The following is a 23,859-nucleotide window of genomic DNA, read 5'->3' as shown; positions in this document are numbered from 1 at the left end:
AATTGAACATGAAGTTACTTTAGGCTAAGCATTTACAATCCACTTTTGTGTGGTCTGGGCATCTGACATTCATCCTAGTTACAAATGTATCTAATAACTATATAGAAAGCTGATCTCCCTGTATATACCTACATATTTACTTATCATCTCTGTATGGAAGAGTACATTGTATACCTTTTGCTCTGTCTCTAAAACTCATAAAACAACTTTATAAATTGCCTGGTTGTTTGTATGCCCTTAAATCTTCTCTGATAGATCTAATAAATATTTTGTCTAGCGCGTTGTTTTTAGTTGATTGTCCTCAGAGCAGAAAAGAAGGCACTTCTGACCACGATTACATGAGACATTACTACTGTATTTGCACTATTTGCCACTGAAAGCCAAATAGTGTAACCACTAGTCAATACATTTGCAACAAGGTTTATATTAGCTGAGGGAAATCACTCTGTCTTTGGTCTCCTTTCTTTTTGCTTTGTATCCACTGTCCATAGGAAGCTGAAAAGCCTGGCCCAGATCCCCTGTATGGCCTTCGTGTACACTGCTGGGTGCTGGTCCTTTCTGGGAAACGAGAGGTGCCAGAGAACTTTTTCATTGATGCCCTTACTGGAAAGAGCTATGGGACCAAAAACGACCATTTCCTGGGCATTGAGAGTTTGTGGAATCATAAGAACTACTGGGTCAACATGCAGGACTGCCGCAATGCCTGCAAGGTGCAATACATATAAGAGAGTGTGCAGCTTAAATGTACAGGCTATGATAGGGAGGGTATTACCTATATAGTGCAAATAATAATCCTATGTGCAAGAAGCACTATAAAAAGTACAACCTGCAACATGCAAGATGTTGCATAGAGAGTACAATGTGTGAGATGCAGAGATTGACAGAATGGAGCATGAAAAGGACCTCATATATTGTGATAGAATGCAAACTCAATGAAAGGATACGTCCCTTAAATAATCATGCATCGGTATAACAGTATTCTCAGAGGAAATGGAATTTTATATAATACAAATATATTAATAGTAATTTTTAGTGAAATTAGTAATAAAGGTTAAGAAAGCTGCAATATTAAGTCAAATATTATCTGATACAAACAGGTCATTACTTGTTGGTAATTATTGCCAAAAGCTGATGATATCTGCTTTAGTATTAAAACCAAGGTCAAACCTAAAACATTCTGAAGTTTCATGTTTATTGAGGAGGACATCCTTATTTCCTCTTCCTGGTACAACTTTGATCTACTCAGTAATTAACCATCTCAGTAAAGAGTGATGCTAGAGCAGACCAAGCACTGTTATTGGCAATATCATTTATCTGATTCTGTTAGTAACTTCTGTATGTCCTACATGTTGTTTCTGACACACACACAGCAGTGATAGAGTGCTACCTGCAGAGTGTAGGCAGCGACACAGCCTGTAGACTGTAAACTGTACCAATTCAAGGTACTACTAGAGATATTAATTAGGTCCTGGAAGTGATACAAATATAGTGTTAGAAGTGCATCCTTAGAGGCAAAGTGATAGAAATCAGAAGTGATGAGCACACATACTTACACGTTGTATTGTTTCCAACCTTGCATAGTTTGTATGTTAAATGACAAGCTTAGACATATATCTGGTGAGGGATATGCCAGGATAACTAGGCATTAGGACCTGCAGTATCACAGACTAATCGGGCCTGGCTTGTATTACAGGACCTTAGCTTTGACCTGGGAGACCCTGTGTGTTGGGAGTTCATGCTACTAGACAACTCAAAGCCCCTGCTTCTCATTCCTGACATGGAAGAGGAAGAAGAAGAAGAAACAAATGAAGGGGTGGTGAGTCTGATGTGATCACATGTGCTGCCTGAATGAGATAGGGTATGATGTATAGGCACTAAAAAAGATCTAAAGAAGAGCGCCTCATAGTGCAGTCTATCCAAAGATAATTTTCAGTGAATACAAAGTTGCTAACAAGTGACTACTCGCAAGGGTGTGTGCACTAATAAAGTGCAATATGCCCAGGCTGGGATTTGCAGTCTCCAGCTGACTCATTGGGGCAAGGTCTCCCTCAGAACTAAGTAGATTGGATACTGGATGTTGTCGCCTTTTAAAACATAAAGGACACAGAACTTCTCCTAGTGCAGGTTAAACTTTTAACAGAATGATTCCAAGAAAGTATACGAAATGAGTACTCACATTCCAGGTAGCCAATCGGATGCTTTCAAAAACGTCACTCAAATACTTGTGAAATCGGCACTAGGTTGTAATTAAAAAAAAAACTGTGATTTTAAGTAGTCTGCTTTTTAACTACTTTATCACTTTGGAGCTCTTTACACCACTTATTCAAACTATTTGAAAGAACAATCCAGGGAGACCTGATTCAGACAGCTGGTGTCTGTAACATCCGGCCTGTCTTGTTTACACGATTTCATTGTGCAAACTGGAATGTAAGTACCCATTTCGTATACTTTCTTGGAATCATTCTGTTAAAAGTTTAACCTGCACTAAGAGAAGTTTTGTGTCCTTTATGTTTTAAAAGGCGACAACATCCAGTATCCAGTCTACTGAAATCTGAGGGAAACGATCGTCTGGGGTTGTCATGTTCCTTGTTCAGAGGAGAATTGCCTGGTATTTCAGGGCTGGACTGACCTCACTTGGCGGGATCAGACTGATATACTTCAGGAAAGTTTTCTTCTATGAAAAGTACACTGGTCTAAAAGAGACTGCTTCCGGGTGGTAAATCGCCATAGAACTAGCTGATGAGCTGTTGTTCGTTCCTGGTAGATCACTTCTCTCTTTGTTTGAAATTTGAGGGAGACCTAGCCCCAATCAGTCAGCTGGAGACTGCAAATCCCAGCCTGCGCATATTGCACTTTATTAGTGCACACACTCTTGTGAGTAGTCACTTGTTAGCAACTTTGTATTCACTGAAATTTTATTTTGGATAAACTGCACTATGAGGCGCTCTTCTTTACATCTTTTTTAGATTCTTCTTGCAAGTCCAATCCTGCCAGAAGAAGAGCAGACTCAGGAACTTTTAAATCACAACTTTATTGTGTTTTTATTATATTTGTTTTCCCTAAAAAATATATATATATATATATATATTTTACTTTATTTTATTTGTATTATTGAAGTTATAATAATTTTGAATTGTATACACATGATTGCACATAATTGCACATTTTTCATTTATTATTTTTTGACTCACACACAAAGATACCCAAATTGCTGATTTTATGCAAGTTGCAATTAAAACAACAATTATTTAAAGGAGAACACACAAATTGAAACCTAAGTTTTATATACACTTATTTATTTGTATCACTTTTTCTACAACACAATCATTCATATTTGAGCCCTCTGCAAATCTACTACTATAGGAATTTGCATTAGAGATGATGTATAGGCTTGTTTGTCCTTTTTTTCCCTATGTTACAGATTAGCATCTTAATTAGTGAGAACAAATGGAAAATAGTGTTATGGCAAATGTGTCATTATTCATCATTTTACAAAAATGCTTAATTAATTTAAAGCTCCAGTTACAAACCACTGAAATTACTCTATGTGCTGGCTTCTTTAATTTGACACATATTATTCTGCTCATAGGATCAAGGCAGTGAAAAGATTTTCCATATGCCGCCATCCTGGGTTCTGCCCATTCTGGTAACACAGAAAGGTTTGTATCCATTAAAATCAGGATCAGAGTCAGTTTCTGGTCGTATGAAGCTGTACTGATCTTACAACTTATGTGCAACCCAATAGAGAACACCGTCAATACCTTACACATTACTCAGACACCCAAATCCCTACCTACCTGCATATTACAGACACGATTTCCCAATACATGATAAAGCATCAATCACACTTTGTCCATATTGTGCATCACATACATGAATACCCTAGTGAATAAAAGGGCACAGTTAATCGACTATGGGCATGTTAAAGAAAAACATGTTAAACCAATGTGTTAGTAAGAACACAATATGGTAATAGGAGCCCTTCTATTGCCATATGCCATATCACTTTAAATCACTGTTAAAGCCTTTTTATTAATAAAAAAACATATATTTCAAATTGTATATGTTTGTATGTGTGAGAAAGTTGCCCTGCGCTATCCATTGAAAGTATAGGACTCACTAAAAATGTGTCTGCGCTAACATTCTCTGGTAAAACTATTTTACCTTTGACTTGCTATACCAGATTGCGAGCTATTCTTACCACAGGGCTGATATGGACAGCTCGCCCTACACAATCAATTGTGCTCTACTAGGCATGTGTCAGCTATATAGGTGCTGCTAACACCTTCAGGACTCTCTGCTGGTCATTTGTGCGCACCTGCTTTATTATTATTATTTTGTTTGTACCAGATACTACACCACAGCAGCAATAGCTTCTGCTTTTTTGTTCTGTAAAAGGCATAATAACAATCACCTGTAGCTGCAGTGACACTTACTATAATGTAACTAGAGAAACACAGTATTTCAGATTGATCTTCTGCAGGACCATATTGATGAGTAAGATCTAGTCTCAAGTGGTGCTGTGGGCAATTCACCTTCCAAAAGAAAACAGAATGCCTGGTACATAATGAAGCTAATTCCTGCTTTTAAAGGGACAGTCAACACCAGCATTTTTGTTGTTTAAAAAGATAGATAGTTCCTTTTATTACCCATTTCCCAGTTTTGCATAACCAACACAGTTATAATAATACACTTTTCTCTTGTAAGGTGTATCCAGTCCACGGATCATCCATTACTTGTGGGATATTCTCATTCCCAACAGGAAGTTGCAAGAGGACACCCACAGCAGAGCTGTTATATAGCTCCTCCCCTAACTTCCATATCCAGTCATTCTCTTGCAACTCTCAACAAGCATGGAGGTAGTAAGAGAGAGTGGTGAAAGATAGCTAGTTTTTTTCTTCAATCAAAAGTTTGTTATTTTTAAATGGTACCGCAGTTGTACTATTTTATCCCAGGCAGTAAATGGAAGAAGAATCTGCCTGAGTTTTCTATGATCTTAGCAGGTTGTAACTAAGATCCATTGCTGTTCTCACATATGTCTGAGGAAAGAGGTAACTTCAGCGGGAGAATGGCGTGCAGGTTACTCTGCTATGAGGTATGTGCAGTTACAATTTTTTCTAGAAATGAGAAAAGCTAGAAAATGCTGCTGATACCGGATTAATGTAAGTTAAGCCTGAATACAGTGATTTAATAGCGACTGGTATCATGCTTACTCTCAGGGGTAATACCCTTATAATATTGCAATATAAAACGTTTGCTGGCATGTTTAATCGTTTTTATATATGCTTTGGTGATAAAACAGTTTTTACCTCTGTGATTAACTTGTAGCTAAGCATCTTCTGACAGCCCCCTGATCACATGACATTTTATTTATTATCTATTGACTTTTATTTTAGCCAATTAGTGAAGTGTCTGCCACAAGCCACGGGCGATAGCACAATGTTATTCAAATGCTGATATGAACTAGCTCTCCCCTGTTGTGAAAAGCAAATAAAAAAGCATGTGATAAGAGACGGCCTTCAAGGGCTTAGAAATTATTAAAGGGACAGTTCTCTCCTTTAATTTGTTCCCAATGATCCACTTTACCTGCTGGAGTGTATTAAATTGTTTACAAGTAGCTCCTTTACCCTTATATTGGCATTTGAAATAGTTGATTTAGCCTGTGGTATCCCCACCTATTCTGAAAGTTTGTGGCCGCAGGTCCAAGCTATAGATAAGCTTTGTAAACACAGCCAGCAGAAGAAATTACACTCCCAGTGGGATATAGCAGAGATAAGGTAATAAAATGTTGATTTTCCATTGTTCTCTCTTTAAGTACTGGTGATTGTTTTATGAACAGATATAAGATAAATACACATGTATATGTACACAATGTGATACAGTAATGAGATCTGATTATACCTACAAGCTCAACCCATTTTATTAGGTTGTGGCTTCAAAACAAAAAAGCAGAGATTGAATATACACAAATAAACCTTAAAAAGCTAATTTCTCCAACATTGGTGTGTCCGGTCCACGGCGTCATCCTTACTTGTGGGATATTCTCTTCCCCAACAGGAAATGGCAAAGAGTCCCAGCAAAGCTGGTCACATGATCCCTCCTAGGCTCCGCCCACCCCAGTCATTCTCTTTGCCGTTGCACAGGCAACATCTCCACGGAGATGGTTAAGAGTTTTTTTGGTGTTTAAATGTAGTTTTTATTCTTCTATCAAGTGTTTGTTATTTTAAAATAGTGCTGGTATGTACTATTTACTCTGAAACAGAAAAGGATGAAGATTTCTGTTTGTAAGAGGAAGATGATTTTAGCAGACAGTAACTAAAATCGGTTGCTGTTTCCACATAGGACTGTTGAGATGAAGTAACTACAGTTGGGGGAAACAGTTAGCAGACTTTTCTGCTTAAGGTATGACTAGCCATATTTCTAACAAGACTGTGTAATGCTGGAAGGCTGTCATTTCCCCTCATGGGGACCGATAAGCCATTTTCTTAGTCAAAAACAAACAGAATAAAGGGCTTATTATGGGCTAAAAAACTGGTAGACATTTTTATGGGCTAAATCGATTGCTTTATTTGTGCATATTATTCAGATTTAGGCTAATAATTGGCATTTATAATCTTGGGGAACGTTTATAAAACGGCAGGCACTGTATTGGACACCTTTTTCAGTCAGGGGGCCTTTCTAGTCATAGACTGAGCCTCATTTTCGCGCCATTAATGCACAGTTGTTTTTTGAGAGCAGGGCATGCAGATGCATGTGTGAGGATCTAAGAATCTCTGAAAAAGCTTTTAGAAGGCGTCATTTGGTATCGTATTCCCCTCAGGGCTTGGTTGGGTCTTAGCAAAGACTATATCTGGGACTGTATAGGGGTTATATTGAAAAACGGCTCCGGTTCCGTTATTTTAAGGGTTAAAGCTCTGAAATTTGGTGTGCAATACTTATAAGGCTTTAAGACACTGTGGTGAAATTTTGGTAATTTTTGAACAATTCCTTCATACTTTTTCACATATTCAGTAATAAAGTGTTTTCTGTTTGAAATTTAAAGTGACAGTAACGGTTTTATTTTAAAACGTTTTTTGTGCTTTGTTAACAAGTTTAAGCCTGTTTAACATGTCTGTACCTTCAGATAAGCTATGTTCTATATGTATGAAAGCCAATGTGTCTCCCCATTTAAATTTATGTGATAATTGTGCCATAGCGTCCAAACAAAGTAAGGACAGTACTGCCACAAATAATGATATTGCCCAAGATGATTCCTCAAATGAGGGGAGTAAACATGATAGTACATCATCTCCTACTGTGTCTACACCAGTTTTGCCCATGCAGGAGGCCCCTAGTACATCTAGTGCGCCAATACTTATTACCATGCAACAATTAACGGCTGTAATGGATAACTCCATAGCAAATCTTTTATCCAAAATGCCTTCTTATCAGAGAAAGCGCGATTGCTCTGTTTTAAACACTGAAGAGCAAGAGGACGCTGATGATAATTGTTCTGTCATACCCTCACACCAATCTGAAGGGGCCATGAGGGAGGTTTTGTCTGAGGGAGAAATTTCAGATTCAGGAAAAAATTCTCATCAAGCTGAACCTGATGTTGTGACATTTAAATTTAAATTAGAACATCTCCGCGTACTGCTTAAGGAGGTGTTATCTACTCTGGATGATTGTGACAATTTGGTAATTCCAGAGAAATTATGCAAGATGGACAGGTTCCTAGAGGTTCCGGTGCCCCCCGACGCTTTTCCTATACCCAAGCGGGTGGCGGACATAGTAAATAAAGAGTGGGAAAAGCCCGGCATACCTTTTGTTCCTCCCCCTATATTTAAGAAATTATTTCCTATGGTCGACCCCAGAAAGGACTTATGGCAGACAGTCCCCAAGGTCGAGGGGGCAGTTTCTACTCTAAACAAACGCACTACTATTCCTATCGAAGATAGTTGTGCTTTCAAAGATCCTATGGATAAAAAATTGGAAGGTTTGCTTAAAAAGATTTTTGTACAGCAAGGCTACCTTCTACAACCAATTTCATGCATTGTTCCTGTCACTACGGCAGCGTGGTTCTGGTTCGAGGAACTAGAAAAGTCGCTCAGTAGAGAAACTCCATATGAGGAGATTATGGACAGAGTTCACGCACTTAAATTGGCTAACTCTTTTATTTTAGATGCCGCTTTGCAATTATCAAAATTAGCGGCGAAAAATTCAGGGTTTGCTATCGTGGCGCGCAGAGCGCTTTGGCTAAAGTCTTGGTCAGCGGATGTGTCATCCAAGACAAAATTGCTTAACATTCCTTTCAAAGGTAAAACTTTATTTGGACCTGATTTGAAAGAGATTATTTCAGACATCACTGGGGGAAAGGGCCACGCCCTTCCACAGGATTGGTCTTTTAAGGCTAAAAATAAACCTAATTTTCGTCCCTTTCGCAGAAATGGACCAGCCTCTAATTCTGCATCCTCTAAGCAAGAGGGTAATGCTTCACAACCCAAACCAGCCTGGAAACAATGCAAGGCTGGAACAAGGGTAAGCAGGCCAAGAAGCCTGCCACTGCTAACAAAACAGCATGAAGGAGTAGCCCCCGATCCGGGACCGGATCTGGTGGGGGGCAGACTTTCTCTCTTTGCTCAGGCTTGGGCAAGAGATGTTCAGGATCCTTGGGCGCTAGAAATAGTTTCTCAAGGTTATCTCCTGGAATTCAAGGAACTACCCCCAAGGGGAAGGTTCCACAAGTCTCACTTATCCTCAAACCAAATAAAGAGACAGGCATTCTTACATTGTGTAGAAGACCTGTTAAAGATGGGAGTGATACACCCAGTTCCAATAAAGGAACAAGGAATGGGATTTTATTCCAATCTGTTCGTAGTTCCCAAAAAAGAGGGAACGTTCAGACCAATTTTGGATTTGAAGATCCTAAACAAATTTCTCAGGGTACCATCGTTCAAAATGGAAACCATTCGAACGATTCTACCCACCATCCAGGAAAGTCAATTTATGACTACCGTGGATCTAAAGGATGCGTACCTACATATCCCTATCCACAAGGAACATCATCAGTTCCTAAGGTTCGCTTTTCTGGACAAACATTACCAGTTTGTGGCTCTTCCATTCGGATTAGCCACTGCTCCAAGGATTTTCACAAAGGTGCTAGGGTCCCTTCTAGCGGTTCTAAGACCAAGGGGCATTGCAGTAGTACCTTACTTGGACGACATTCTAATACAAGCGTCGTCCCTGTCAAAGGCAAAGGCTCATACGGACATCGTTCTAGCCTTTCTCACATCTCACGGATGGAAGGTGAACAAAGAAAAGAGTTCTCTGTCCCCGTCAACAAGAGTTCCCTTCTTGGGAACAATAATAGATTCCTTAGCCTCGTCCTTCCATAGCGCAGTGCATGGAAGTAATAGGATTGATGGTTGCAACAATGGACATAGTTCCCTTTGCACGAATTCATCTAAGACCATTACAACTGTGCATGCTCAAACAGTGGAATGGGGATTATACAGACTTGTCTCCAATGATTCAAGTAGATCAAAAGACCAGAGATTCACTCCGTTGGTGGCTGACCCTGGACCATCTGTCTCAGGGAATGAGCTTCCGCAGGCCAGAGTGGGTCATTGTCACGACCGACGCCAGTTTAGTGGGCTGGGGTGCGGTCTGGGAATCCCTGAAAGCTCAGGGTCTATGGTCTCGGGAGGAGTCTCTTCTCCCGATAAACATTCTGGAACTGAGAGCGATATTCAATGCTCTCAGAGCTTGGCCTCAACTAGCAAAGGCCAAATTCATAAGGTTCCAATCAGACAACATGACGACTGTTGCTTATATCAATCATCAAGGGGGAACAAAGAGTTCCCTGGTGATGAAAGATGTGACCAAAATAATTCAATGGGCGGAGGATCACTCCTGGCACTTGTCTGCGATCCACATCCCAGGAGTGGAAAATTGGGAAGCGGATTTTCTGAGTCGTCAGACATTTCATCCGGGGGAGTGGGAACTCCATCCGGAAATCTTTGCCCAAATAACTCAATTATGGGGCATTCCAGACATGGATCTGATGGCGTCTCGTCAGAACTTCAAGGTTCCTTGCTACGGGTCCAGATCCAGGGATCCCAAGGCGACTCTAGTAGATGCACTAGTAGCACCTTGGACTTTCAACCTAGCTTACGTATTCCCACCGTTTCCTCTCATTCCCAGACTGATAGCCAGGATCAATCAGGAGAGGGCCTCTGTGATCTTGATAGCTCCTGCGTGGCCACGCAGGACTTGGTATGCAGACCTGGTGAATATGTCATCGGCTCCACCATGGAAGCTACCTTTGAGACAGGACCTTCTTGTTCAAGGTCCATTCGAACACCCAAATCTGGTCTCCCTCCAACTGACGGCTTGGAGATTGAACGCTTGATTCTATCAAAGCGTGGGTTTTCAGATTCGGTGATAGATACTCTGGTTCAGGCCAGAAAACCTGTAACTAGAAAAATTTACCATAAAATATGGAAAAAATATATCTGTTGGTGTGAATCCAAAGGATTCCCATGGAATAAGATACAAATTCCTAAGATTCTCTCCTTTCTTCAAGAAGGTTTGGAGAAAGGATTATCTGCAAGTTCTCTAAAGGGACAGATCTCTGCTTTATCGGTCTTACTACACAAAAGACTGGCAGCTGTGCCAGATGTTCAAGCTTTTGTTCAGGCTCTGGTTAGGATCAAGCCTGTTTACAGACCTTTGACTCCTCCCTGGAGTCTAAATCTAGTTCTTTCAGTTCTTCAAGGGGTTCCGTTTGAACCCTTACATTCCATAGATATTAAGTTACTATCTTGGAAAGTTTTGTTTTTGGTTGCAATTTCTTCTGCTAGAAGAGTTTCAGAGTTATCTGCTCTGCAGTGTTCTCCTCCTTATCTGGTGTTCCATGCAGATAAGGTGGTTTTGCGTACTAAGCCTGGTTTTCTTCCTAAAGTTGTTTCTAACAAAAATATCAACCAGGAGATAGTTGTACCTTCTTTGTGTCCGAATCCAGTTTCAAAGAAGGAACGTTTGTTACACAATTTGGACGTTGTCCGTGCTCTAAAGTTCTATTTAGAGGCTACTAAAGATTTCAGACAAACATCTTCCTTGTTTGTTGTTTATTCTGGTAAAAGGAGAGGTCTAAAAGCGACTTCTACCTCTCTTTCCTTTTGGCTTAAAAGCATTATCCGATTGGCTTATGAGACTGCCGGACGGCAGCCTCCTGAAAGAATCACAGCTCACTCCACTAGGGCTGTGGCTTCCACATGGGCCTTCAAGAACGAGGCTTCTGTTGACCAGATATGTAAGGCAGCGACTTGTTCTTCACTGCACACTTTTGCCAAATTTTACAAATTTGATACTTTTGCTTCTTCGGAGGCTATTTTTGGGAGAAAGGTTTTGCAAGCCGTGGTGCCTTCCGTTTAGGTGACCTGATTTGCTCCCTCCCTTCATCCGTGTCCTAAAGCTTTGGTATTGGTTCCCACAAGTAAGGATGACGCCGTGGACCGGACACACCAATGTTGGAGAAAACAGAATTTATGCTTACCTTAAAAATTACTTTCTCCAAGGGTGTGTCCGGTCCACGGCCCGCCCTGGTTTTTTAATCAGGTCTGATGAATTATTTTCTCTAACTACAGTCACCACGGTACCATATGGTTTCTCCTATATATATTTCCTCCTGTCCGTCGGTCGAATGACTGGGGTGGGCGGAGCCTAGGAGGGATCATGTGACCAGCTTTGTTGGGACTCTTTGCCATTTCCTGTTGGGGAAGAGAATATCCCACAAGTAAGGATGACGCCGTGGACCGGACACACCGTTGGAGAAAGTAATTTATCAGGTAAGCATAAATTCTGTTTTTCATACATTTTTTACTCTGCAGTTGGTAAAAAAAGCAATTGTAAACACATTAAGGGAAAAACTATTTTACAGTATACTGTCCCTTTAAATAAACTGTAATCTGAGCACTCGGAGGGGGAAATATAAAAGTAGCTTTTATTAGACAAAAATTAAAAAGTGCATGGATATGCAGGAATACAAGGAAGGCTGTCCTAAATTATCATATGAGCCTTCTTAGGTTTAGCTTTCAACTAAGAATACCAACGCCTAGATTTAGAGTTGGGCGGTAGCCGTCAAAACCAGCGTTAGAGGCTCCTAACGCTGGTTTTTACCGCCCGCTGGTATTTGGAGTCAGTCATTAAAGGGTCTAACGCTCACTTTCCAGCCGCGACTTTTCCATACCGCATATCCCCTTACGTCAATTGCGTATCCTATCTTTTCAATGGGATCTTTCTAACGCCGGTATTTAGAGTCGTGGCTGAAGTGAGCGTTAGAAATCTAACGACCAAACTCCAGCCGCAGAAAAAAGTCAGGAGTTAAGAGCTTTCTGGGCTAACGCAGGTTCATAAAGCTCTTAACTACTGTGCTCTAAAGTACACTAACACCCATAAACTACCTATGTACCCCTAAACCGAGGTCCCCCCACATCGCCGCCACTCTATTAATTTTTTTTAACCCCTAATCTGCCGACCGCCACCTACGTTATCCTTATGTACCCCTAATCTGCTGCCCCTAACACCGCCGACCCCTATATTATATTTGTTAACCCCTAACCTGTTCCGATCAACCAATAGAATGCGAGCTCAATCTGATTGGCTGATCGGATCAGCCAATCGGATTGAACTTGATTCTGATTGGCTGATTCCATCAGCCAATCAGAATTTTCCTACCTTAATTCCGATTGGCTGATAGAATCCTATCAGCCAATTGGAATTCGAGGGACGCCATCTTGGATGACGTCCCTTAAAGGAACCGTCATTCTTCAGTTGGACGTAGGAGGAAGAAGATTGATCCGCGCTGGAGGTCTTCACGATGGAGCCGTTCCTCATTGGATGAAGATAGAAGATGCCGCTTGGATCAAGATGGTTGGCGGTCTGGATCGCCTCTTCTTCCCGGATAGGATGAAGACTTTGGAGCCTCTTCTGGACCTCTTCAGCCGCAGGATTATGGATCGCCAGCCCCCGCTTGGGTTGGATGAAGATTTCGGAGCCAGGACCGATCGGTGATACCCGGCGAGGTGAAGATAAGGTAGGAAGATCTTCAGGGGCTTAGTGTTAGGTTTATTTAAGGGGGGTTTGGGTTAGATTAGGGGTATGTGGGTGGTGGGTTGTAATGTTGGGGGGGGTATTGTATGTTTTTTTTTACAGGCAAAAGAGCTGAATTCTTTGGGGCATGCCCCACAAAAGTCCTTTTAAGGGCTGGTAAGGTAAAAGAGCTTTGAACTTTTTAAATTTAGAATAGGGTAGGGCATTTTTTTTATTTTGGGGGGCTTTGTTATTTTATTAGGGGGCTTAGAGTAGGTGTAATTAGTTTAAAATTGTTGTAATATTTTTCTAATGTTGGTAAATATTTTTTTATTTTTTGTAACTTAGTTCTTTTTTATTTTTTGTACTTTAGTTAGTTTATTTAATTGTAGTTATTTGTAGGTATTGTATTTAATTAATGTATTGATAGTGTAGTGTTAGGTTTAATTGTAGGTAATTGGAGGTATTTTATTTAATTTATTTATTGATAGTGTAGTGTTAGGTTTAATTGTAACTTAGGTTAGGATTTATTTTACAGGTAATTTTGTTATTATTTTAAATAGGTAACTATTAAATAGTTATTAACTATTTAATATCTATTGTACCTGGTTAAAATAATTACAAAGTTGCCTGTAAAATAAATATTAATCCTAAAATAGCTACAATATAATTATAATTTATATTGTAGCTATATTAGGGTTTATTTTACAGGTAAGTATTTAGCTTTAAATAGGAATAAGTTATTTAATAAGAGTTAATTTATTTCGTTAGAATAAAATTATATTTAACTTAGGGGGGTGTTAGGGTTAGGGTTAGAATTAGCTTTAGGGGTTAAAAAATTTATTAGAGTAGCGGTGAGCTCCGATCGGCAGATTAGGGGTTAATACTTGAAGTTAGGTGTCAGCAATGTTAGGGAGGGCAGATTAGGGGTTAATACTATTTCTTATAGGGTTATTGAGGCGGGAGTGAGGCGGATTAGGGGTTAATACATTTATTATAATAGCGCTCAGGTCCGCTCGGCAGATTAGGGTTTAATAAGTGTAGGCAGGTGGAGGCGACGTTGGGGGCGGCAGATTAGGGGTTAATAAATATAATATAGGGGTCGGCGATGTTAGGGCAGCAGATTAGGGGTACATAGGGATAATGTAGGTGGCGGGGGTGTACGGAGCGGCAGATTAGGGGTTAAAAATAATATGCAGGGGTCAGCGATAGCGGGGGTGGCAGATTAGGGGTTAATAAGTGTAAGGTTAGGGGTGTTTAGACTCGGGGTACATGTTAGGGTGTTAGGTGCAGACGTAGGAAGTGTTTCCCCGTAGGAAACAATGGGGCTGCGTTAGGAGCTGAACGCGGCTTTTTTGCAGGTGTTAGGTTTTTTTTCAGCTCAAACAGCCCCATTGTTTTCTATGGGGGAATCGTGCACGAGCACGTTTTTGAGGCTGGCCGCGTCCGTAAGCACCGCTGGTATCGAGAGTTGGAGTGGCGTTAAATTATGCTCTACGCTCCCTTTTTGGAGCCTAACGCACTGAAAACCAAGCCATTCTGTGAACTCTAAATACCAGCGGTATTTAAAAGGTGCGGGGGGAAAAAAGCATGCGTAGCTAACGCACCCCTTTGGCCGCAAAACTCTAAATCTAGGCGCAAGAGAATTAAGCAAAATTGTTGATACAAGTACTGTCCCTTTTAAATTTGAAATATCTGTATAAACAGCAGTCCTTGTTTACTCTTCTGCTAAACTGTGTGACCCTTATATAATTGTTTGATAACTTTTTATTGTGAATAATCTTTACTGATTGCTTTGATCTTGGGCTTTTGTTACCTGTCTTCTGCCTGTCAACTTTGTACTTGACCATCTGTTCATAAATATATTTGTTGCTTTTCCTTTTAGGAAAATCCCAGTGTTTACCCATCTCGTGTTAGATTACATTTACTTTAAAAGGGCATGAAACACATATTTTTTTTTCTTTCATGATTTAGAAAGAACATGCAATTTTAAACAACTTTCTAATATGCTTCATTCTCTTGATATCATTTGCAGAAAAGCATATCTAGATAGGCTCAGTAGCTGCTGATTGGTAGCTGCACATAGATGTCTTGTGTGATTGGCTCACCCATGTGCATTTCTATTTCTTCAACAAAGTATATCTGTTATATTGAATATATAAATGTTTTATTTCTAACAAGTAAATAGTTGAAATGTTGCTCCTTTGATATTTCTGTCTATAAGTTGGTGCTTAAACTTAAGGCAGAGTATCTGTGAGCAATTACTGTAATGTGGTGAGAGTCTGGGTTGTATCTTTAATGAAAAATAACCCCTTTTAAAGTAACAAGTTAAGAGAAAACAGAAATCACTAGTGAAGTGAATTCAAATGGTGCAATTCTGAATAATGCAAAAATAGAATGTATCAGTGCATGTAACAGCATAAGTAGTAAAATAAGTAAAGTCCGTTTTCACACACTCACTCAGATAAGTAATTCAGCTTGTTATAGAATATGGTAGAAATGTCAGAGAGATACTTGTAGTTCACAAAATATACACTTAGCCAGCATAAGGTTTGTAGGAAAAGTTATACCTTCGGTTTGGAAAAGTAAAAAGTACAGACCGTAACTGAAGATCAGAGTGGCAGAGCGTTGTGGCGTCTGAGCGGTAGCTCCGACTGAGCGAGTGTGACTCACTTCCGGTATCAGCGAGCAGGCAGCTGGAAAGCTGCAAGGAAGATTAGTGACAGCGTGCGAATTACCTATTGATAGCAAAAAGAAAAGGTAATGCAGGTTGTTAGATGAATCTGGATAGCGGTAATTCCGGGAGGTTTCCCAAAATGACAGGTGAACCTGAAAGAAGTACAAAGTAGCTAGGAGAGCAAAAAGGAAGGATGATACTCCTTAGAGGTAACATCAATTATCAGGCAGTGAATAGAAGGCGTGAAGGTGCTTAAATAGGGAGAGAGCAAGGTGGGAGGGATATGCCTTAAAGGTATATCACAATATCTGAAGAATGAAGCAAATTAGATAATAGAAGTAAATTGGAAAATTCTTTAAAATTGTACCCTCTATCTGAATCGTGAAATAAATTTTTTGGGGTTTAAGCCTTTTCATCTGATTGGCTTTATTAACCGGCGTCATTCCATGTATTTACCGTATGTCTTTTAAATAAAAATAATTTGTGTTTGTTTATATATTTTACTTTGGTAGTTGAGTATGAATGGGATACTATGGGCTCCATATATCAAGCAGCGGTTGCTACTTCGGGGGCCCATCGTTTTAGGCTCCCCTGAAACAAAAGTTAAGAAGCAGCAGTTGTAAGACCCCTGCTCCTTAACCTATCAACACCTAAAATTTAGTGGATTGAAATCATCCTGATCCAATTGAGATGATTGACAGCCCCTGCTAGCAGACGATTGGCTGCCAGTGAGCAGAGGCGGCATTGCACAAGCATTTCTGGTGAAATGCTTGTGCAGTAATAAATGCGGACAGTCTATGCAAATCATGTCCACTCAACATTTAAAAAATGGAGGCCTATATATACCATATTTTTTAGCATATTAAAGGGACATTAAACAGCTGGGTACCCTTCTGTACCTGCAGCTCTCTTTTATGCTGTTCTTGTTTTAACTCATTATAGAGCTGGTAAAGCTCTGCATTTTATAGTGGGCGCCACCATCTTGTAGCATCCTGTGATAGAAGCAGTTATCGTTTTTTTTTTTTACAGATTTACTTTGCACTTCCGTTTAGCTCACCTAATATAGAGAACAGACGTGTTACATTTTTGCATTTTTTGCAGTTTAAAAGTTACATAACAAATATAAGTTCCAAGATGGCGGCGCTCAGTGTGAAGAAGCAGAGCTTCACTAACTAATACTTGTAAAGGGTTAAAATAAGAGAACAACTTTGACAGCTACAGGCGCAGGAGGAAAAACCGTAGTGTGGAAAGTAGTAACCTGCTACTGTAGTTGTACCCTGCAGTTTAAAGGGACAGAAAGGTAAAAAGTTAAATGTTTTTATATTGCTGTTCAATTTGAAATATAAGCATTTTTGTGATATATGTCCAGTAGCAAAAATGCTCCGAATAAAAGTTATTAGTTTTTTCAGCATACGCACATATCCTGGGAGAATCCGTGTACCAGTAGTCAAACAGCACACCTTCGTCAGTAGTTGCTTGTGTGATATAAATAACATCTTCAGAAGCAATACGCACTACTCCCAGCTCTCTGAGAAGGTGTGGTGTTTGAATACTGGTTACTGGCCTTTATGTGCGTATGCTGCAGAAAAACAGTAACTTTTACAAGAGGCATTTTTGCTAATGGAAATATATAGTAAAAATGCTTATATTTCAGAATGAAATGCAGCCATCCTTTCTATCCATTTAATGTCCCTTTAAACGTGTTCAGTTGTATGTGTATTAAATCTATAAAGGAGCACCCTCTGCTGGCCAGTTGTAGCTACTGTAGCTGCTGATGTAAGGAGGATGTCCTGCTAGCTGCTAGTTGCAAGTACAGGGGAGAGGGAGGGATGTGTGGATAGAGAAGGTAGAAAGTGAGAAAGGAGAGAAAATTGGTCAAAGAAGTAGCAGCAAGCAAAATAAATTATAGGAGCAGGGTGAGATACTGCAGATCAGACAATGTTCATATTAGACAGTGAGCTGAGAATTATACTTGAGGATATATTAGAGCAGTTTTTTTAAATTTAAATCCTTAGGGCCCCCTAAAAGGCCAGATTTTTATAATTACATTGGGTGACAACAGGTTAATAACCATGGTTACTGATCAGCTGATTATTTCACCTGCATTACAGTGATGTCTGAGGAGTGTGGGACAGGACTTTGCACTAACGAGAGTGTCGAACACCCTTACAAACTCTCTCTTATGATGAAGAATTCTAATGATTTTGTATAGTTTTATATAATTAAACTTAATCACTGAGCCTAGTGGCAATATGTGGAATGTTGCTTGAGCAATATACTGTATGAGGCTTCACTTGCCTAAGCAGTGCAAATGGAGAGAGAGGGGAAGTGGGTTGAATGGAGAAGGGTTTTCAATTGAACAGTTTATACTAAGTCTGTCACCCCACGGATGACTTATCATCAACCTCATTGTGTAGAATTATATCCTGCTTTATGTGCTGTCATTACCAACAGAAAAAAAGATTTAATAGTAAATATAAAAATGTGATTTTCTTTAATACACTTAGGGCCAGATTACGAGTGGAACGCGTAAGCAATATCGTGTTTTTGCGTTTGTTTTGTGCACAGGTTAAATTGCGCTGGTATTACAAGTTGAAAGTAAACGCGATCGCTTGAGTGCAATTGAAGTTCACACTCTTCGGGTTAGCGTGTCCTCAGAGCTCTGGTTAATAGTTTTGTGAAACAAAATAAAAAATAAATTACAAAGTACAGTTACAATCATAATAACACTAATAAAAAATATTTCTAAAAAGTTTTGCACATAAAAGTTATAAGGGCTTAAATATATGAGGTCTCAGGCAAAGGGCTTTAACAATTAGAGATACATACATATAATTGTCTAAAGATGTATAGTTAAATATATATATATACAGTATGTATATATATATATATATATATATATATATTTGTGTGTGTATATATATATATATATATATGTATATATATGTATGGCTATATATGTGTACATATGTATTTATATGTGTATATATGTATTTACAGACATATATACACATATAAACACATAAATACATATATATACATCTATAGACAAATATATATAAGTGCATTGGAGCCTTTTGCAGCTAAGTAGATGAAAACATATAAAAGCATATTTATGCAATATTTATATTTAATAAAGTGTTATACTATGTATTTACTGTAAATATTTCACATTTCAATGTTCTGCAGATATATGCAGATATATATATATATATATATATATATATATAAATATGTATTTAAGAATAAATAGAACATATTCTGCTATGTGCAGAACATTAGAATGGGAAATATTAATATTTTCATGTCAGGTTAGCGCACGTGAGAATATGTGATCGGGTTTGAGCACGAGTTGGGTGTTAGCAATTAGCGCTCTATATATTTCTGAATTGTCATTACTTATTGTATATTCAGGTTCTATGAAACATTTTCTCTTGCATTACATCTTCATGTTTACAACAGAGTTTGAGACCCGATGTCCAGAGGGTAAGAAAGTGAAACAATATAGGAAGGCAAAGATGGAGAAGTGGGGCCCCTACTTGCAGAAGAATGGACAAGTCTCCCGGCTTACTGAGTACCAGGATATTGAATGTAAGTACCAGCAAACGTCCAACCTCTCTAATTACTTATCAGTATTACAAAGTATCATTTTCTCTTCTCACAGGCACCAAAGAGGTGCAGATTCAGCACTGGTTCCAACACAGAATGGACAAGCTAGACAAGAGGCAACAGAAGATACAAGATGGTGTCACAACAGAATCTTTTTCTCCAGGACGTGGAGATGCTTTGAAAGGTAACCTGATGCATTTTAAGAAGGAAGCCTGTGAAAATGTGTGGGTTTTTTTTTTAGATTTTTTAAACACAGAAAGTCTGTTTTTATGTTTATGAAATACCAACGAATAAATATGTTTAAAATGCGGATAAACAATGTTAAAAATATAAGTGACGCCTTCATAAAATATCTCTGTTCACTGATCATACTGCTGTGTTAATACCTTTTCGTTAATGGGGAAATCTTCCTCAACTGCATTAGTAAAGTTAAAATGAAACTTAAATTGATTGGATAGAGTATGACAACTCTCCAATTTACTTATATTAACAATTTTGCTTAGTTCCCTTGGTATCTTTTGTTAAAGAGTAATACTAAGTAAGCTCAGGAGTGTGCACGCGTCTTAAGCCACCTGGCAGCAGTTTGCAACACTGTTTATAGCAATGTTATACGTAGTTACAAACACTACTGTCATAGACTGCTATAGACGCATGCACGCTCCTAAGCTACTATCAGTCTTCCTAGGTTTAGTCTTCAACAAAGAATACAAAGAGAACACAACAAATTTGATAGCAGAAGTAAAGTGGAAAGTTGTTTAAAATTGCATGCTCTATCTAAATTATGAAAGTTTTATATAAAGGAATATTTCAATAACCATATTTTGATTTACATATTGAGTATTACCGGTGGCTTATTTTGTAAGTAATACTGTAATTTGCCTAATTGGAAGGCATCTACATAAATTACCTTCAATTCCTTGTTTCGCAGTGAAACTGTGTCTCTTTCTTTGTCATGTTGGCCCTAGAGCCCTGTTCTCTTAACCTGTGACTTTTACCCTGTGTTACTCCTTCAATGACACCATGAACTGTTGTATAGGAACACATTATGCACAGGCCTCTTTGTATTACTGTTTTCTCTTCCCATAGTCCATGTGTATCGATCTCTGGCTCCAGAGACAGAACGCAGTATGACATTTTACAGTGAGGCTCGTCTGGATGGCTTGCACATACGAGATGAGAATCCTAAAGAAATGACTGAGATTTTCCAGGGTCGATCAGATTTCCTTAAATACAAGCATATCCAGTTTGGGAAGAGGCCTAAAAAAGTGGCAATTGCTGGTGGTCCAAATGAGGCAAACCCAAGACCTATACTGGTACTGACCACCACAAATTGTAAAATAATATTAATAATATTGATTTAAAATACATGTCATTTTTTAAAGAGGAGGAAGGAAGAATCTAGTAACAGTTTAGAGCATACATACATACATTATTGATGAGAGAGGAATTCACATTACATATAAAGAGCTTCATTAAGACAAATTGATCATATATTCGGAAGTCGATACATGACAGTATTAAAATATAATAAATCCAGTGCATCATTGGTAGATGCAGATAAGAGCTAGAAGCTTTTTTAATACTGATGAAGCGCATATACGCATGCGAGAAACGCGTCAGGTAAGAGTGAGCAGACCTTTACCTCTGGCTCAGATCCAATAAACTACAGGATTGTATCTACTAAGAGACTCAAGAGTGTGTTTCTTTTTCTTTTTTAATACTAGTCATGAGTTATCGGTAGTCAAATTCTATAAATTCCAATATCTGCTAAAAGTAAGTACTTTCAGTTTTTATTCTCAATGTGTAGTATCACCAATCGCTTGATCTCTGGTTTAATGCAAATTGTCCATTTCCATCACTACAGAAGATCACAGAGCGTTTCCTTAGGAATAAGAACAAGCCTGCAAATGAGGATGTGGCTGAACGTATTTTCTTGATAACTGAGGACCGTATTCAGCTGCGCTGTCACCGGGAGAATGACCATATAACTACCTCTTACTGGGAATACTTGAAACCCACTAACCTTGGAGAGAAAGGAACACATGTTGTTCTGACCCCAGAAACCTGCATCTCTTACCAGGTAAATAAACATTTATTTCAAAAACACTGCCATTTTTACTCTTCCCAGTGCTTTGTGGTTCCAGTACCTGGATTCTGGCATGTACAACATTATTACTAAAAAAAACATCTATTTTATACTTTTCCATACAGAAAATATGAATTTCAAAACTTTCACACCTTCCAGTTCCTGTGACCTATTCCAAAGCTTAAAAATAAAATTAAAAAAGATATAAAAACAGCCAACAAAAATTGGTCAAGTCTGTTGAATCAAGTCTAAAAATCTTTAAAAAAAAAAAAAATCAAAAGAAAAATCCTGCTAGAAAAAGTATCTGAATTTGGAAAGGGGCTGTACCTAAGATGCTTTAGAAAATGGGTTATTGTTGTCAAATGGATAGGAATAACTTAACATTAGTAGCCCATTTTGTAGAATTTAGAGTTTGTTGAGATCCTCTCAAAAAACCAATTTAGCATATTTACCGGTAGTTTGGATTTTACTGTACCCAGGTGACTTTTAAAAACATGTGCTAATCCTGAAGCAGTCTGCAAGGTCTATCATCACTTGTTATTCGAGGCCAACAGATTACTGTGTATGTCACATTCCATAATTATGTGGTGCATGGACAATTGAACAGCTGATATTTGGCCAGACATTACTAACAAATACCACTGAACAGGTTACGAGATGACTCAATCCAATGTTTAGCCCCCTTTATTTATATAGAGGAGGAAATGGAGATTATTATACTCAAGGATAAATCTGTTACTCTGACTATATTTGATATTATGGGATTGGTAATTTGTGTAATTTAAAGGTACACTAAGGTAAAAAATAAACATGATTCAGATAGAGCACACAATTGTAAACAATTTTCCAGTGCACTTCCTTTATAAAATGTACAGTCTTTTTTATATGCACAGCTTCTGAGCTATAGTTCCTACTGAGCAGGTGAAATAATTAAAAGTATATGTGTATTTTTTGATTGGCCAATAGCTTTTACATGATGCAGGGTGAGGGAAAATTAAACTAACTTTGAAATGTACTACTCATTTGAAATTCAGACTAAGGGCCTGATGGTGTAAAGCTCAGGTGAGATGATCTAAAACTTCTCGTCAGTACAGTGAAGTCCCTCAAAAAATCTAAAAAAAACTAAAATTTTACCTTGAGAGAAGTTTGTCTACCTATGCAGGGATCTGTATTTAAAGGTATTTAATCTGTATTTACATTACAATATAAGGTCTAAAAAAAATCCCAAATTTTTTTTGTGATTTTCTCTTCATGCCAGCAAGTTTTTGAGCATCTAAGGTTTAGGGCTAAGTGCTTTTGATTTTTGAGATTAGTAGTAGATTATTAAAGATTTTGTGACAATTCAGAGAATGACCTGGAGAACAAGCTATATACCTTAATACGGATTTAAATAATATATCAAAACGTTTGCAAAGATTTCAATTTGAACCCTCCAAGCCCCAGGGGGTATATTATCAAGTTGTATACATTCAATCTTAATGTAATGGTGGCACAGATATTCTTAGGGTTCAAGGGTGTTGCAGTGTCCCTCTCCATCAAACCTTGAAGGGGCCAATAATACTACAATACATTTGTTATTGGGCAACACAATAAATTTAGTGTAATCACAGTAGAAGTATTGATAAATACTCTGAAGAGAGGGTAGAGAGAGCAAAAGAGAGGGGGGAGAGAGAGAGAGAGCAAAAGAGGGGAGAGAGAGAGCAAAAGAGGGGGGAGAGAGAGATTGAGCAAAAGAGGGGGGAGAGAGTGCACAAGAGAGGGGAGAGAGAGCAAAAGAGAGGTGGGAGAGAGAGCAAAAGAGAGGGTGAGAGAGACAGCAAAAGAGAGGGTGAGAGAAAGAGAGAGCAAAAGAGAGAGGGGGAGAGAGCAAAAGAGAGAGGGGAGAGAGAGCAAAAGAAAGGGGGAGTGGGAGCAAAAGAGAGGGGGGGAGAGAGCAAAAGAGAGGGGGAGAGAGAGAGAAAAAGAGAGGGGGAGAGAGAGAGCTAACGAAAAGGGGGAGAGAAAGAGCTAATGAGAGGGGGGGATAGAGAGCAAAAAAGAGGGTGGATAGAGAGAGCAAAAGAGAGGTGGGAGAGAGAGAGCAAAAGAGGGGACAGAGAGAGCAAAAGAAAGGGGGGAGATAGAGAGCAAAAGAGAGGAGGGAGAGAGAGAGCAAAAGAGAGGGAGGAGAGAGAGAGCAAAAGAGAGGGGGGAGAGAGAGAGCAAAAGAAAGGGTGGAGAAAATGAGCAAAAGAGAGGGGGGGAGAGAGAGAGAGCAAAAGAGAGGGTGGAGAGAGAGAGCAAAAGAGAGGGGGGAGAAAGAAAGCAAAAGAGAGGGGGGAGAGAGAGCAATAGAAAGGGGGGAGAGAGAGAGAGCAAAATAGAGGAGAGAGAGAGAGCAAGAGAGAGAGAGAGCAAGGGGTGGGACCGCTTTAGA

General features: G+C 39.0%; 1 protein-coding gene across 1 annotated transcript in view; it reads left to right on the top strand.

The window, feature by feature from the left end:
* Window positions 1-23,859, top strand: part of DRC7 (dynein regulatory complex subunit 7) — a 73,645-nt gene that overhangs the window by 16,009 nt on the left and 33,777 nt on the right. Inside the window, exons 7-13 of the mRNA XM_053719540.1 lie at window positions 492-710; window positions 1,694-1,816; window positions 3,590-3,659; window positions 19,211-19,339; window positions 19,413-19,541; window positions 20,444-20,670; window positions 21,222-21,437. Of these exons, the coding sequence (XP_053575515.1) occupies window positions 492-710; window positions 1,694-1,816; window positions 3,590-3,659; window positions 19,211-19,339; window positions 19,413-19,541; window positions 20,444-20,670; window positions 21,222-21,437 (1,113 nt within the window). The remainder of the gene's footprint in view (window positions 1-491; window positions 711-1,693; window positions 1,817-3,589; window positions 3,660-19,210; window positions 19,340-19,412; window positions 19,542-20,443; window positions 20,671-21,221; window positions 21,438-23,859) is intronic.

This window comes from Bombina bombina, chromosome 1, assembly GCF_027579735.1.
Source record: "Bombina bombina isolate aBomBom1 chromosome 1, aBomBom1.pri, whole genome shotgun sequence".
Classification (NCBI taxonomy): domain Eukaryota; kingdom Metazoa; phylum Chordata; class Amphibia; order Anura; family Bombinatoridae; genus Bombina; species Bombina bombina.
The sequence above is the reverse complement of the archived record's forward strand: the minus strand, read 5'-3'. Positions and strand labels throughout refer to the sequence as shown.